The following is a 12,950-nucleotide window of genomic DNA, read 5'->3' as shown; positions in this document are numbered from 1 at the left end:
CACACAGTTCTATTTTGGGTGTTGCACCTGGTTGTAATAGGACTCTGTGGCCTTTCTTTGGAGTCGGAAGTCAAGCCAAAATTTATATTTTATATGCCTTGACAATCGGAGCTGACAATTGTCAGTGTCAAGTTAAAACTGTGTGTGACATTATCAGTAGTCTTGACCTCCTTTCCAGCTCTGGGTCTACAGTTGTTTAGGGAGCAGCAGGAGTGGTATTTATATGTGCAAATGACTTCTCTTTATCTGCGTGACCCATACAGAGGCCGATGGCTTCAGCAGAACTGCAGGTAGTACCCTGGAGGCCTTTCAAAAATCTGTCATCTTTTCATTGATTTAAATCAAATGAGAAAAGCACTTAGTAAACATGGAAATGAGACATTACATTTGGTTTTTGTTTCCATTACTGTCTATCCCTGGTGTTTGAGGTATTTTACCATTTTGAATTTTAGTTTTCTTTCTCATTATAGAGAACCTCCTCAGTTATGAAATTCTGACCCAGGGGTTTTTGCAGGTTTAAGACCCCTTTGGTACAGGGCTGGCGTAAGGACTGTGTTCTTGCCTTTTCCATTAAGTAATAATATAAAGTGCAATGGTTCTTTTAGCTATTCTGAAGTTACTCCCTTTTGTTTAGTTTCACAGTCCAAACTAAAAAGAAAAAAGAACAACCCCACAGCATGTGTAAGATATTTCAAGTATAACTTACAGATAATTTGTTTCAATATTCCAGTAAAACATGATGTTAAGCAGTAATGTAATCTATCAAATTATTTCAGGGGACCCTCCGAAATTTTCTGGTTTAATTCCTGTTTTACTCTGAGGTCCTCTTAGTGTGACAGTCAGCAGTGGTGCTAGCGAGTGTGTGAGCAGTGCAGCGGCTTCGGCCTCGGGGCCAGACTGCAGCGGGCTTGTGGGGTGGGGAAGGCAGGAGTGGCTGGACGAGCGTCCCTGCATCGCCCAGCAGTGTGAGCGATGTCGGTGGGGGGCTGTCTGCTCCTTTCCACTTCTACAAAACCACTTGGGCAGAGTGGTGAGTTAATACCACCCGCTTTGTGCTGGTAGAGAGGAGAGCGTATGAGGAGGATGCTCAGACCCCATGTTCCCCAGCACAGACCAGCTACGCTTACTTAGCACGGCAGCGCTTCTGCCCAGCGCGTTTATTGTCCGAGCCAGAGCTGCACAGCCTGCAGCAGGCGTTGGTACTGGCTCCCCGTGGGAGATGCATTTTTCTGCTGTAGACACAGCCTTCAGCTTCTGATCCAGGGGCCAGGGAGTCTTTCTGTTGACTTTGACAGCCTTTAGGTCAGGCTGCTCCTCACTGCAGCCTTTTCAGTGTCCTTTGTGAGAGCTCTTTGGCCAGCTTTCTCCTCGCTTTCACCAGAGCTGGGGCTTGGGGCTTTGTGTGTGCGGAGGTTTTCCTTTTTCCTTTTGGCTGGGCTGGGGAGTCCTCCCTGCTCATGGTTCTCCATTCACGTGTGGGAGCATCACTGCTGATGTGTGTCCTTCTTTGAGGGGATACCAATTTGTCTGTCTGTCTTGTCTGTCTGTTAGTCTGTTCTGCTTAGCCTTCTCTTTGCTTATGTAGTCCTTTAACTCCCACCAGAAAGGGATGGGAGAAGACACGTAAACAAGAGCTGTAATGGATAGACACACTGATGACACTTGACTTCGCTAGGAGCAGGGAGAGCACTATTGAGTAGCCCCAGCATCTTTCTTCCTAACAGTTAAGACCTGCCTCAGGGCTTTTCTAGGCTCTTAATGTAGAATCTTTTTCTGGTATTCTTACAAACCTGTGGTGCTCTTTAAATCCATCCTCAAACTCCATATGAGGTGGAAACAGTGGCCAGCTGTGCTTCAGGACTCACTGTACTGCATATTTGTATAGTCTGTAGACATGGAGACATAGACACTTAAGCACCTGCTTAAGTTTATTCACTTATTCTTAACAAAGCATGTACTGTGACTGAGGGGGTAGGAGTTGACTTGTCCTCATGGGCTGTGAATACTTGGTCACTTTTAGGGCCCTCAGTTTACCTCCAGCAGCAGCAGGGCTGGCTTAGTGTTTTGAGGGAACTTCTGTGGTTTATACTTAGGAGCTGTGCCCCACACTCGCTGATTCCTCGGCCACCTGCGGCACATGGAGCCACCACTGTAGGTAGTACATGGGCTTTCTGAACGCGTGTTTGAAGAGCATTTGGACCTATAACACCTTTTTTTTTTCTTTCTTCTCTTTTCTCCCTGCAAGAATAATGTAGGGTGTTTTTTTTTTTAAAAAAAAAAAGCCATCTAGGCCATGCTATCGAGGTCACTTGTCTGAAGCAGTGGGGTGGTACATTTACAGCCTAAAATTATAATATCTGATCTGGTCAGTTGTTCGTCCTGTTTGGCTAATGCTGCATAGTTGCCGATTTCGGGATGTTCCATCACTTCACTGCAGGGCTCAGCTGTAGCCCTGGGAGTTAGTGCAGAGACACCCACTGCTTTGGTAGGAGCTGCCTGGATCTCTGGAGCAGAGGCCAGAAGGGATCCACTTAGTCGTGTGTCTTGTCAGGAACTGGGGGCTGCTGGGAGGGCAGGGGACTGCTTGGCCTCTGCCTCTGCCCAGCTGCTTCATAGAAGTCCCTGTGAGGATCCTGCCAGGAAGGGGAACGCGGCCAAGTTTCTGATGCTGGTTGGCTGCACCTCCTGGTATTACACATACAAGCCTGCACCGTGGAGCATTCAGAGGTAGCGTCAATTTTTTAGCTTTCAAATAACTAATGTAATTCATAGTTATTAATGCTTTTCGCAAGAAAAGCCAGTCAGGGAGGTCACAAGTAATCAATGAGAAATGGACCACAGAGTCTTAGGAGCCCATGGAGCAATTTCAGCAGTCAATTTATTAGTATGGAGCAGAGAAGCACTTTATTGAATTAAAAATATCATTCTTGCAGCTGCCTCTCACCTCAGCCTGGAAACTGGTTTTCCCAGCTACTTGACCACCTGAGTCAGCTCTGATCTCATCAGATTTGATGTGTTTTATCCAGTTGGTCTGCACAATATTAATTTTAAATTTCTAATTATTCCATTTGCCTTTCAGGGCTGATGATAGACAGGCAGGAATGACTTCCAGAAATCCTGTGACGATTTCAGGCTCCACAGTAAATGCTTTGAATGAGAATTCCACTGCCATTAGCCCATCCAACTTACGTTTAATTTTCTCTCTGTAGAAATACACATGGTAACAGAGCATTGTTTCTTAGGGCAATGATCCCAGATTCCAGCCCCAGACAGTACAGCTGACTACAAAGGAGTTGCTGTGGGGTCGGGTTGGCCTAGAGTGGGTCACGGTCCTCGAGAAAAGAGACTGTTTGCTTTAATACAATGATGGGCACAGCTCCAGAGGTCCAAGATGTGGTTCAGAGGAGCTTTGAGAACAGGAATTAGACAAGGATGAGATCATCACCCTGCATTTCTCCAAGCTCTTTGAGCATGAAGATGGGCTCTGGGCTGAAGGTGTCACAAACCTCTTTATCCTCTGCTTCCACTCTGTCTCGGGATGCCGTGAGAAAGCAAGCCTTTTACTGAAGGGCATTGTTGAAGTGAATAAAGAGGAGGAGGGAAGGCATAAAAATTGAGGCCTTTGGCATTTGTGTTGAAAATTGTGTTGAATGATCACAGAGGATGGCAATGCTCTGCATCTTATCCAATCCACTTTGCCAAGCAGTCCTGCAGGTAGTATAAATAACCCTACACCAGTTCAGACATCCCATTTGCTCACAGCATGCCCCTTGCTTTCAGTAGGTGTTTGAATGTGCAAAAAGCATGCAAAACCAGGCTCTGGATACCTGTGCGACTTTCTCAGTGACCTTCCCCTTCCCCATTAAACCTCCAACCCCAAAAAACCTGGTTTTCCTTGCCGTGCCCTGGGACACGTGAGTCCCTGTGAAGAGTTGTGACTGGGGAGAGAGGCAGGGCAGAGTCCAGAAGCTTCACAGGCGGTGGTGTTTGGAGCTGGGTTTTCCAGTCAGGGCCTCCTCTGACCTGAAGTTCTGCCTTGTTCTGAGAATTAACAGAGCAGCTCAGATCCTCGCTTGGTACAAGCTAGAATGATTTTGATGGGGCTACACGGCACTGTGCCTTCTGAGGACCTGAGCTGGTCTTTTTTAAGAAGCAGGCGAGTTACTGTCCTCTCCTGTGTCAAAGTCATTGAGGACTTTTCTAAAAACAGCAGCAGATTCCTCTCAGCATGCTTTTGGCCTTTCAAGTTTGATGCTCTCAAGTATGTGCTTCTGTCCTTAGTTTTTTTCCCCCCTACAGGAATGCAGTATGACACTATGTACCATTTCTGGTTGGAGCGGTGTCCGTAACCTTCCACTCCGATTCCCTGCTCTGAGCTTCTGTTTCGCTGTCACCTTTCTCTTTGCAGCGTTCTGTGTGCTGCAGTGCAGTTGCATTACTGTAGCCTTAATGTCTCTTGTGTAAGTGAAAGACCTTGTTGTCCAAGAAGCGTGGTGTTGGGGTGGGGAGGGGAAGAGTTGTTCATTTTCTTTTGTTGTCTGCACTCCATTTAATTTTTTTTAATTCTGACCGATATAACATCTGCTAAAATGTCTTCCTTATCATTTGCTTGGTGATCACACAGCCTTCCCACCATTCATTGCGAGCTGGACCAGATCTCACAGAGTCTGAAAAGAGCTATGTGGTAAGGCCACTGTTTAAATCAGATGTGTAGTCCTAGACTCTCTTCATCCAGACAGTAACACCTCAGTAGAGATAAAATGCCAGCACTATTTTTTAGCGGCAAAGTAGGTACATATTTATCTATTTGCATATATTGTTTTGTTTGCAACAGAAAAAGGGAATTTAGCAATTAGAAAAACTGTCATAGCCAATGAGAAGCTGGGCTAATTGTGCTGCCAGTCCCTGGGTATAAGTTAAATGAAGCAAAATGCATGAATGGAGCGGCCCACCTTGCATTCTTGAACTGACTTCATAGCATTTGTAATGGTGCCACTGCATAACTAATTGCAACCTCTTATGCTGCTGCTTTTAAAAATATACGTATATGTATTTGTTACAAATCTTCAAACTAAATGCCAAATTCTTCTGTATCTTGCCTGTTTCTCCATGCTTACACCTGGATCCCTTCTGCACTCCACTACCTGGATATTTACCTGGATCTACAACTCTTTTTTTTTTTTTTTTACTGGACTTATGTGCTGCATCTGGAATGTCCCATCTCTTCTTGTCTATATTTTCCCCTCCCTCCCCCCTGTTGACTGTCCTTTGGGTGTTCTTGGATGTCAATGCTGCCTACCACGCAGGAAGCTGTTTGCAATGAGATCATAAACATTGCAGAAAAATCTGTTCATTACTGCAGTACTGTTTCTCAGCCTCTTGACTCTCGCCACAAGGTGACCTCTAATGACCATAAACCATCTCTCATCATTTCTCAGCAACCTCAAGCACAGCAGCAAGGAGCCAGCCCTGACAGAAGTCAAACACCACGAGACATGTAAGTCCTTTTGGCTCCTATCTCTTCCAGAGGCCTTGTCTCTGACGGGTGGTGAAGATGGGGGTGTGCGAAAGCTTCAGCATTTCAGGAGTTAAATTAGAATTATGGGAAGGTGTCAGTTTTTCTTTAAAGAACAAAAATAGCCACGTGTCATCATAATGAGTAGTTTAAAGCTGGGACCTTTGTGTCTGTATAGCACCTGAAACAATGACCTCATGATCCAGGACTGGGTCTCCTTTGGGCACTTGATTCATGCTGGTTATGGGGACTACCTCAATGTCCTTGTATCTTGAAGCTGGAGACAAATTAATATCCACTGGCTACACCTGGCTCACATGGCGTGGGTCAATGTGTTCACCCCTGTTCTTAGCTTCTCACAGTACAGTGAGCAGTCCCAACACCGATGCCACTTGGTGCGTTGTTGGCCGGTTCTGCTGATGAATTGGTGGCTGAATGATCTGAGAGACCAAGGCTGAGATTTTCAAAGCGTATCTGGTGGGTTTAAACCTGGAGCTGCCATTAAGCTTGGTGGGGCCTTTCACTGGTGGTTTTGAGAATAGTAGCCTGTGCTGGGGACTGAAGTTCCTTGGCAGTTGGGTCCTGAAAGGAGCCTTTGCTTTCCCCCACCCCTTTATGCAGAACAGAAAGTCTCACATCAGCTCTATTTTCACTCCCCATAGGCAGGGGATCCAAGCCTCCCCAGATTTGCCCCAAGATTGTTTCCACTCCATAAGGTTCCTTTCTGATAAATACAGAGTGCCTCTGGTGCAAGTGGTATCTCAGGGCAGGATTCAGCCTTAGATTTTGTTTGCACCATACCTCCTCAGCCATGATTTACCCAGCAACCTTAGTGCGGTAGAGTAGGCAGTATCTTTTTCTGAAGTCCTTTATTCTGCCATTCGGTCATTCATGGCCCTGCCTGTGTGCCTGGGCAGGGGAGCAGGTGTCTCATTTAGCCCAGGAATGAGTGTATCCAGGTTTTGGCTTGCATTCAGTAGGGTGTCTGCACTCGTACGCTCTCTAGGTGCTACACGTTAGGAAGACTCTGGTTGTTACAGTCTATGGAGACAACTGCATGGCAAAAAGAAAACAGAAGCTCTCTGCCTCTCCCATGCAGTGCAGGCGTGACACTTTTTACTGCCGTGGCCTTGTGACAACAGTCAATTTAATGCAGTTGGCTTCCACCTTTCAAATGGAAAACACAGGTCCGGACTGCATTGAACAAAATATAATAGGAATTAGAAAGGGGAAGGGAGACATCTCCTTCTGAAGGGATGTCAGGGAAATCCAGTGGCTAATGTGTAGTATCTTTCTGCTTTTAGAGTTAGCTACCAAGCCCTCTACAGCTACACTCCTCAGAACGATGATGAGCTGGAACTGAGGGACGGTGACATTGTCGATGTCATGGAGAAATGCGATGACGGCTGGTTTGTGGGTGAGTGTGACGCTTGCCTGTCAGCGGCCCTTTTTGAGATGCAGATGAGCAATTTTGCAGAGCGTCTGGAAGTTGCTTTCATTTGCGGGGTCAAAATGGTGAAAAAAATCAACACGACTTTTTTCACAATTTCTCATCTTTTCCCACCGAGAACATTAAAATTAGGGTGCAGGGTGGTGGAGCTTTGTTTTCCTTGCTAGATCTCTAGTTTTTCCTTTTTTCTCTTCTTAATTTCCCCATTCCCCTCTTCCTCCTGATCCTTCTTGCTCACACAGATGGCAAAGCAACAGAGGGAATGAAGGAAAACTGGATTTCTATAGCTTTTCCAAAGCTGAGGGAGCCATGGCAAGTTGCAGAAAGTGGCAAGTAGGGGACGAAGGGAACACATGGATGGGAGTTGCAGTCCCTGAAAATCCAACCTCATCTGTAGCTTATGTTTAGCAAAATCTAGCCCTTTACCTTCAAAGAACGCAAGTCTGGACAGTGTTCCCCATCTCAACACTGCAAATCTAGGCTTGTTATCTCTTCTTAAGGGAGATTAGCTCGTTTACACCGATAGGAGTTTGGGTCCTAGCCTATAGGCCCAGGAGCTTTCACCAGCACCTTATTAATTGCTAAAAGGGGAGACCAAAGATGATTAGCAGCAGAACTAGTTGTGATCTTGTCTATACCAAAAGGCTCTTTGACCAGGACCTCTGTTTCGTTTTAGAAAGCAATGCCTTCAGGCAGAAGAGGCTGCCACCTCTACCTTTTTAAACCCCTAAGCCTTCCTTGCATGGCTCCATCTTACTCTGGCTTCCTCGTGTTTTATTTTGCAACAGGTACGTCCAGGAGAACGAGGCAATTCGGCACCTTCCCGGGCAACTACGTGAAGCTTCTGTACCTGTAAAATAACAGTGATCCCACCGTGACAGTGATGGGGTTGTTTTCCAGATGGTGTTTTTAAACAGTGAAGAAACAGACAATTTATGAATGTAATAGACAAGAGACGAGACGTGTTAGGAGGATGTGGTTATGTGGTACAGTATTGAGTTGAATGTGTAGCCCTGCTTCCACAGATTCAGGGTGTGATTTGTTTGCTGAAGAAGAGACAGTTTCTAGTTTACAGTGCTGCCTTTGTGTATTCCTCTCCCCTCCCCAGCAAGAGTTCTGGTGATAATCTTAATTTGTATGGAGTACTTACCTCTGAGAAGACTTCAGGGAAGCACATGGTATAGGTTTTGTTTGTGTGTTGAGATAGGATAGTGCTTTGGGGCAGTACGCAGCCTTGCAGCTGCTCCCTCTCACTGGCAAGGTTCAGGGAGGCCAGGCTTTCTGCCCGCTTTCTGCCTCACTGAAGGCTCACTTTGCTCTGCCTTCCGCTTCCATAGAAAACCCTTCCTTCACGTCATGCACCTTAAGACCCAGCAGAGGCAGAGGACAGCTGATACGGTTAAACCGCAGAGCTCTGTGTGGAAAAGGCGTTTGGGACTGGTGGTTTAATGCAGAGAGGTCAGCCAAAGCGTAATGCAAACGTGCAAAAATCCCAAACCCTTTAATAACGTATTACCTATCTCTGCAGGGTTTTTTTCCTTTGTGCAGGGGGTGTGTGTGTGTTGAGTGTATTGTGTGCATCAAAACGAACTGAGTCCTGTTTTTTAAAGTGAAATCAGCCTGGCTTTGACATTTATCTGCACAAAGAATAGAACCAATAAACAGAACATCCGTGAGAGCAAATCCTGTTCATGAGTCCTACGGCCGTTCGCTTTCTCTGCTGCTCCTGCCCTGCTGCTGGCCCTAAAGGATCACACGCTTTTCGAAGCATACTCTTGGGGATGAGGACTTTGCTTCTTTCCCGGCATTAAGTCTTAGAGGCTCTGATAAATCTGAGCAACATACCACTGAGGGTGCCTTTTTTTTTCTTTTTGGTTAGTGTCGATGGTAGGTCTCAAATAAATACATGCATTTTGGCTGCCTCCTAGTCATACAAAAAAGTCTAATCAATTTGGAAGGCTGTTCCCAGCAGTTATTACCAGTTACATAGATTTGTATTTCCTTGAGAAAAAAAAACATGGCTTGGCTGTATGCTTGCCTGTAAATCCACTATGAATACTCTTTTGATAGACATTTTGTTATTAAGAAAAAGCATAAACAAAACCAGTTCTATCAGACTCTGCTTCCTACAGTTACCATACAAATAGCAAAGGGTTAGATTGCTATTTTGTCATAAGCCGTATTTAATAATATAAAATGCCTATTTTTATGCTGATGCTTTTATACAGATTTATTAAGAGTAACTACAACTAACTGTTAGCACGACTTGCAATGTTTTGATAAACTAGCCATGCTCCTGGGTTTGAAATCAAGTAGGCTTGTCTTCCGCCTAGGTCAGCGGAAGAGAAGACTCAAGTGTCTCAGAAGTTTGACTGTAAATATGTATATTTAATTTTGTACAGACAATGTACTTACCTTGTATAGAAAAATAATTTAAACACATTGAGTGAAGGGAGGAAACAAAAGGCAGTTGTGAAAGGTTGGGATTTTTTTCCACTTTTATTTAAATGATGGAATTCCATGTATGTTCACACAAAGAGTTTTAGCACAAAATAGCCATTATGAAAGGGTTTCAGATGTGACACAAAGTACCACTGTTTCTTTTCTGCAGGAGATACCTTTAATCCTGCATCTTATTTATGGGTTTGTTTTTCTGCTTTGGGTTTGCCCTCCAGTTATTTGCAGCAATATTTAGGCCTGTTGCTAAGATTGGATAACACCAAATTAATCTATCCAGCAAAGTAACATGATGATACTGACTGTATATAACATACTCATTTAAAGGTTTATTTTTCCTTCTTGCTCTTGCCATTTTAAGTTACACACACACACACACACAAACCGCAACTTATTTTTGTGTTGATTTTTTGTTTCTTATTGCAGTGGATTACTATTTGAGAATTAATAAATGGAATTATTGAATTACTATTGTGTTCCTTGTACAAATTATTAAATAAAGTCTATTCCGGCTCTTCCTGTAGCAATGCACTTTTGTACTAGTGCCCCTCTGTGGCTGTGTTTGGCTGTGTCCATACTGAGCAGTAGCTGTCTGCCACGGGCTTCCCGGGTGTCCTGCACCTGACGATCCTGCTCGTGACTTGGCCTGAGCTCACCAGTTCTCCCTCTTGAGCCATAGGCAGGCTGTGACTTTTTCTTGAGGAAACCAAGGTGTAAAAGCAGAGAAAAAGCTGGTTTACGCCCAGATCTCACTGTGACATGGGGTCAGGGCGCAGCTGCTGTGGCATGCACGCAGACCTGGGCGCTCAGGAGCACACCCGAGTCCACTGGTTTACAAAGGGCCTTTGTGACTCCCTCTCAGATGAGAAGACCACAGGAGTTAAGCAGGAGAAGAAACCCCAAATGCCACCCTCTGTGGGAAGGGATGTCAGCTGATGTTGGGTTTGCATGTGCATTTTTAACCCTGACTCGGGTCAAAAGCCGTAAGACACTGACTTCTGCGGTAGCTGCACCCTGACCACGCAGGTATGGCTGCAGCACTAAATCAAGGGGTTTGTGCAAGGTCTGTGACGAACACGTCACGTCTCCCAGCCCTGCAGCAGGAGAGCTAGCCGGGGCTTTTTCGGTGTGCCTCCTGTAAAGGAACGGTCCCTGCAGGAGCAGAGCGAGGGGACGGCCAGAGCTGAGCTGCCTGGGTGGGCTCACTGGGGCTCAGTAACACACGAGTACCACAAAAGCGCACCCTGCACCTCCACACGTCCGGCTCCTGCACGCTGCCTGCGCGGGGCTGTGCCCTCCCCGAAGGGCTGGTCTTTTGCGAGGAGCTCTAACTTCCTTGAGACCTCCACCTCAGACCGAGCCAAAATTGGGCAACGGATTCAAACTCTGCGATGATGCGACCGGATGGCCAGGCAGAGAGATGCGTGTCGTGGCTGCATTCACAATGATTTTAGGAAGTCAAACTATAAACAAGCCAATCCTAAAACCAAACTAACAGGACAGCAAAAGCCTCAGGCTATTTTACATGCCCTTAGAAAACACACAGACACAAGCCCATTTTCCTGTTTTTGCAGGTTACTTCATATAAAAAGCAAAAGGGCAGCGCGACCACCGCTTTGCTGCAGTCGCTGGCATTGCTGGCCCTTGCTTTACAGTGCTGCGGCCTGGGAGGGGAGAAAGAAAGAGAGACTCGTCTGTAGCTACTGAACCTCGATATTTACTGATGTCGCTCTCTGTCCTGATGTACTTGGCAAAGAACAAGCCAGAGATGCTTTTGTGACTGCAGAAGCTGGGCGTTCAGAGAGGGGAAGAGGACCCAGCGGTCTGTCACAGGCCTCTGGAAATCCCCCGCGCCCGGGGGGAAAGGAGCTCGGTGTCATTTTCTTCACCGCCAGGAGATGTGTAATGATGCGGTGGAAGAACTACCGCTCTCTGACAGAGATGAGATTAATAGTCCAGATGCACGTACCTTGGAAGGAAATAACCCGTGAAATGACAAGGTAATGCAGGAAAAGGGAGGAAGCCAAGAAGGGGGATTGCAGAGGCAAAGGTGTGCCTTGCGACGGGATCATTCGTGGCCGTGTCTTGTAGGGCCAGCACCTCGGTGATCCGCCTCATCCCCACTTGCTGACTGCTCCACGCTCCCTGGCCGTGGCTGAATCCCGGCTTCAGCAGCGGCCTTGTGCTGCGGCTCGCTGATGTTCTGCATTGCCTGAGCCGTGTTTATTTACTAAATAAGCAGCAACGCTTGCGCTCGGTAAATGCCAGCACCGCTGCTGTTACCAACCTCCCCCACCTGTCCATCGTCAGATCGGTGGGGGCTTAACACACAACTGGAACAACTATTTTTCCTGAATCACAGCTAAGGAAGTTGGCTGATAAACCCGTACAGCAGAATTCCTTCTTTCGTTGGTGGTACCACCCTAAGGGGCTAGAGATAAACAAAACTGCCTAAAGCAGTGACAGATCAGAGCTAAATTAGGGGAAAGGTAACACCCTTCCTAGGCTCCGCCCTCACTCATCAGCTCCAAGCTGGCAAAGAGCACGCAATGCCACTTATTTCCATCGCCTCCGTTAGGTTTCAGATATAAGTACAGTAACAAACTCCTCTCTTTTTTTTTTTTTTTTTTTTTTTTTTTTTTTTTTTTTTTTTTTTTTTTTTTTTTTTTTTTTTTTTTTTTTTTTTTTTTTTTTTTTTTTTTTTTTTTTTTTTTTTTTTTTTTTTTTTTTTTTTTTTTTTTTTTTTTTTTTTTTTTTTTTTTTTTTTTTTTTTTTTTTTACCTTTTCTTTTCTTTTCTTTTCTTCAAAAGCATTGGAACATTTTGAGCTTTAGCATTCTTCCAGTAAGGGTATAAATGAATTGAAATTACCGTGGCATATCTTTGTCTGGCCCTCTCTGTATATCCTAGTACTTAATATTTTCTTACAGAGAAAAATCTTTATGAATAAACATAAAGTTTTTAGAATAATCATGGTTATGCAACACCATTTTAAATATATACTGTGTTTTTCGTACCTTTCTCTGGCCTCTAAGTCAAGACAGGACAATGAGGTAAAGTTTTACATTACCACTTATTTACTAAAGGAGTGAAACTAGGACTGCTAGCTTATTGCTGATGTTGCCAGGATGTTTTCATTTGGGGGAGACTGAATCCATACTATGTCAGAAAGACAGATGAACTCTTAAACACTCAATTGCTCTTCTGGTGGTTCTCAGTCTTGGAGTTCATCCAAGCGTATTTCATGGCGTGTCTCAATACAGTGCCTGGTACTTTGGTGCTTTGGGTTGAAACAAACCTTTCTTTAATAGCGGTGTTATTACAGGGAGTAATGTGAAGCGTGGCGGGGGGTTTTCTTTTTTTTTTTTTCCCCGTTTTTTTTTTTGTTTTGGGTTTTTGGTTTTTTTGTTAATGTTGATGGAGAAATCCGCGGTGGCCCACGCAGCCCCTTCACCTGGCTTTAACCGGGGTCTGCGCTTCTTACCGACCCTCCCTCCTCAGTTTGTCCATAGCAAACCCCTTACTGCAG

At 45.2% G+C, this 12,950-nt stretch overlaps 1 protein-coding gene across 17 annotated transcripts in view; it reads left to right on the top strand.

Annotated features, from left to right (window-relative positions):
- SORBS1 (sorbin and SH3 domain containing 1) overlaps nucleotides 1-9,943 on the top strand; it is a 144,254-nt gene extending 134,311 nt beyond the window's left edge. For 11 of the 17 annotated variants that reach the window (XM_009322417.1, XM_009322418.1, XM_009322419.1 and 8 more), the window contains 4 exons: nucleotides 4,625-4,684; nucleotides 5,307-5,497; nucleotides 6,820-6,932; nucleotides 7,754-9,943. In XM_009322417.1, coding sequence (XP_009320692.1) covers nucleotides 4,625-4,684; nucleotides 5,307-5,497; nucleotides 6,820-6,932; nucleotides 7,754-7,821 — 432 coding nt within the window. In that variant the 3' untranslated portion in view covers nucleotides 7,822-9,943. The remainder of the gene's footprint in view (nucleotides 1-4,624; nucleotides 4,685-5,306; nucleotides 5,498-6,819; nucleotides 6,933-7,753) is intronic. The other 6 variants (XM_009322429.1, XM_009322426.1, XM_009322425.1 and 3 more) reach the window with 2 other exon arrangements.
- Nucleotides 9,944-12,950: the final 3,007 nt, after the last annotated feature.

This window comes from Pygoscelis adeliae, unplaced genomic scaffold (assembly GCF_000699105.1).
Source record: "Pygoscelis adeliae isolate BGI_AS28 unplaced genomic scaffold, ASM69910v1 Scaffold244, whole genome shotgun sequence".
Classification (NCBI taxonomy): Eukaryota; Metazoa; Chordata; class Aves; order Sphenisciformes; family Spheniscidae; genus Pygoscelis; species Pygoscelis adeliae.
Note: the sequence above shows the minus strand (reverse complement) of the source record. Positions and strands in the feature narration are given on the sequence as shown.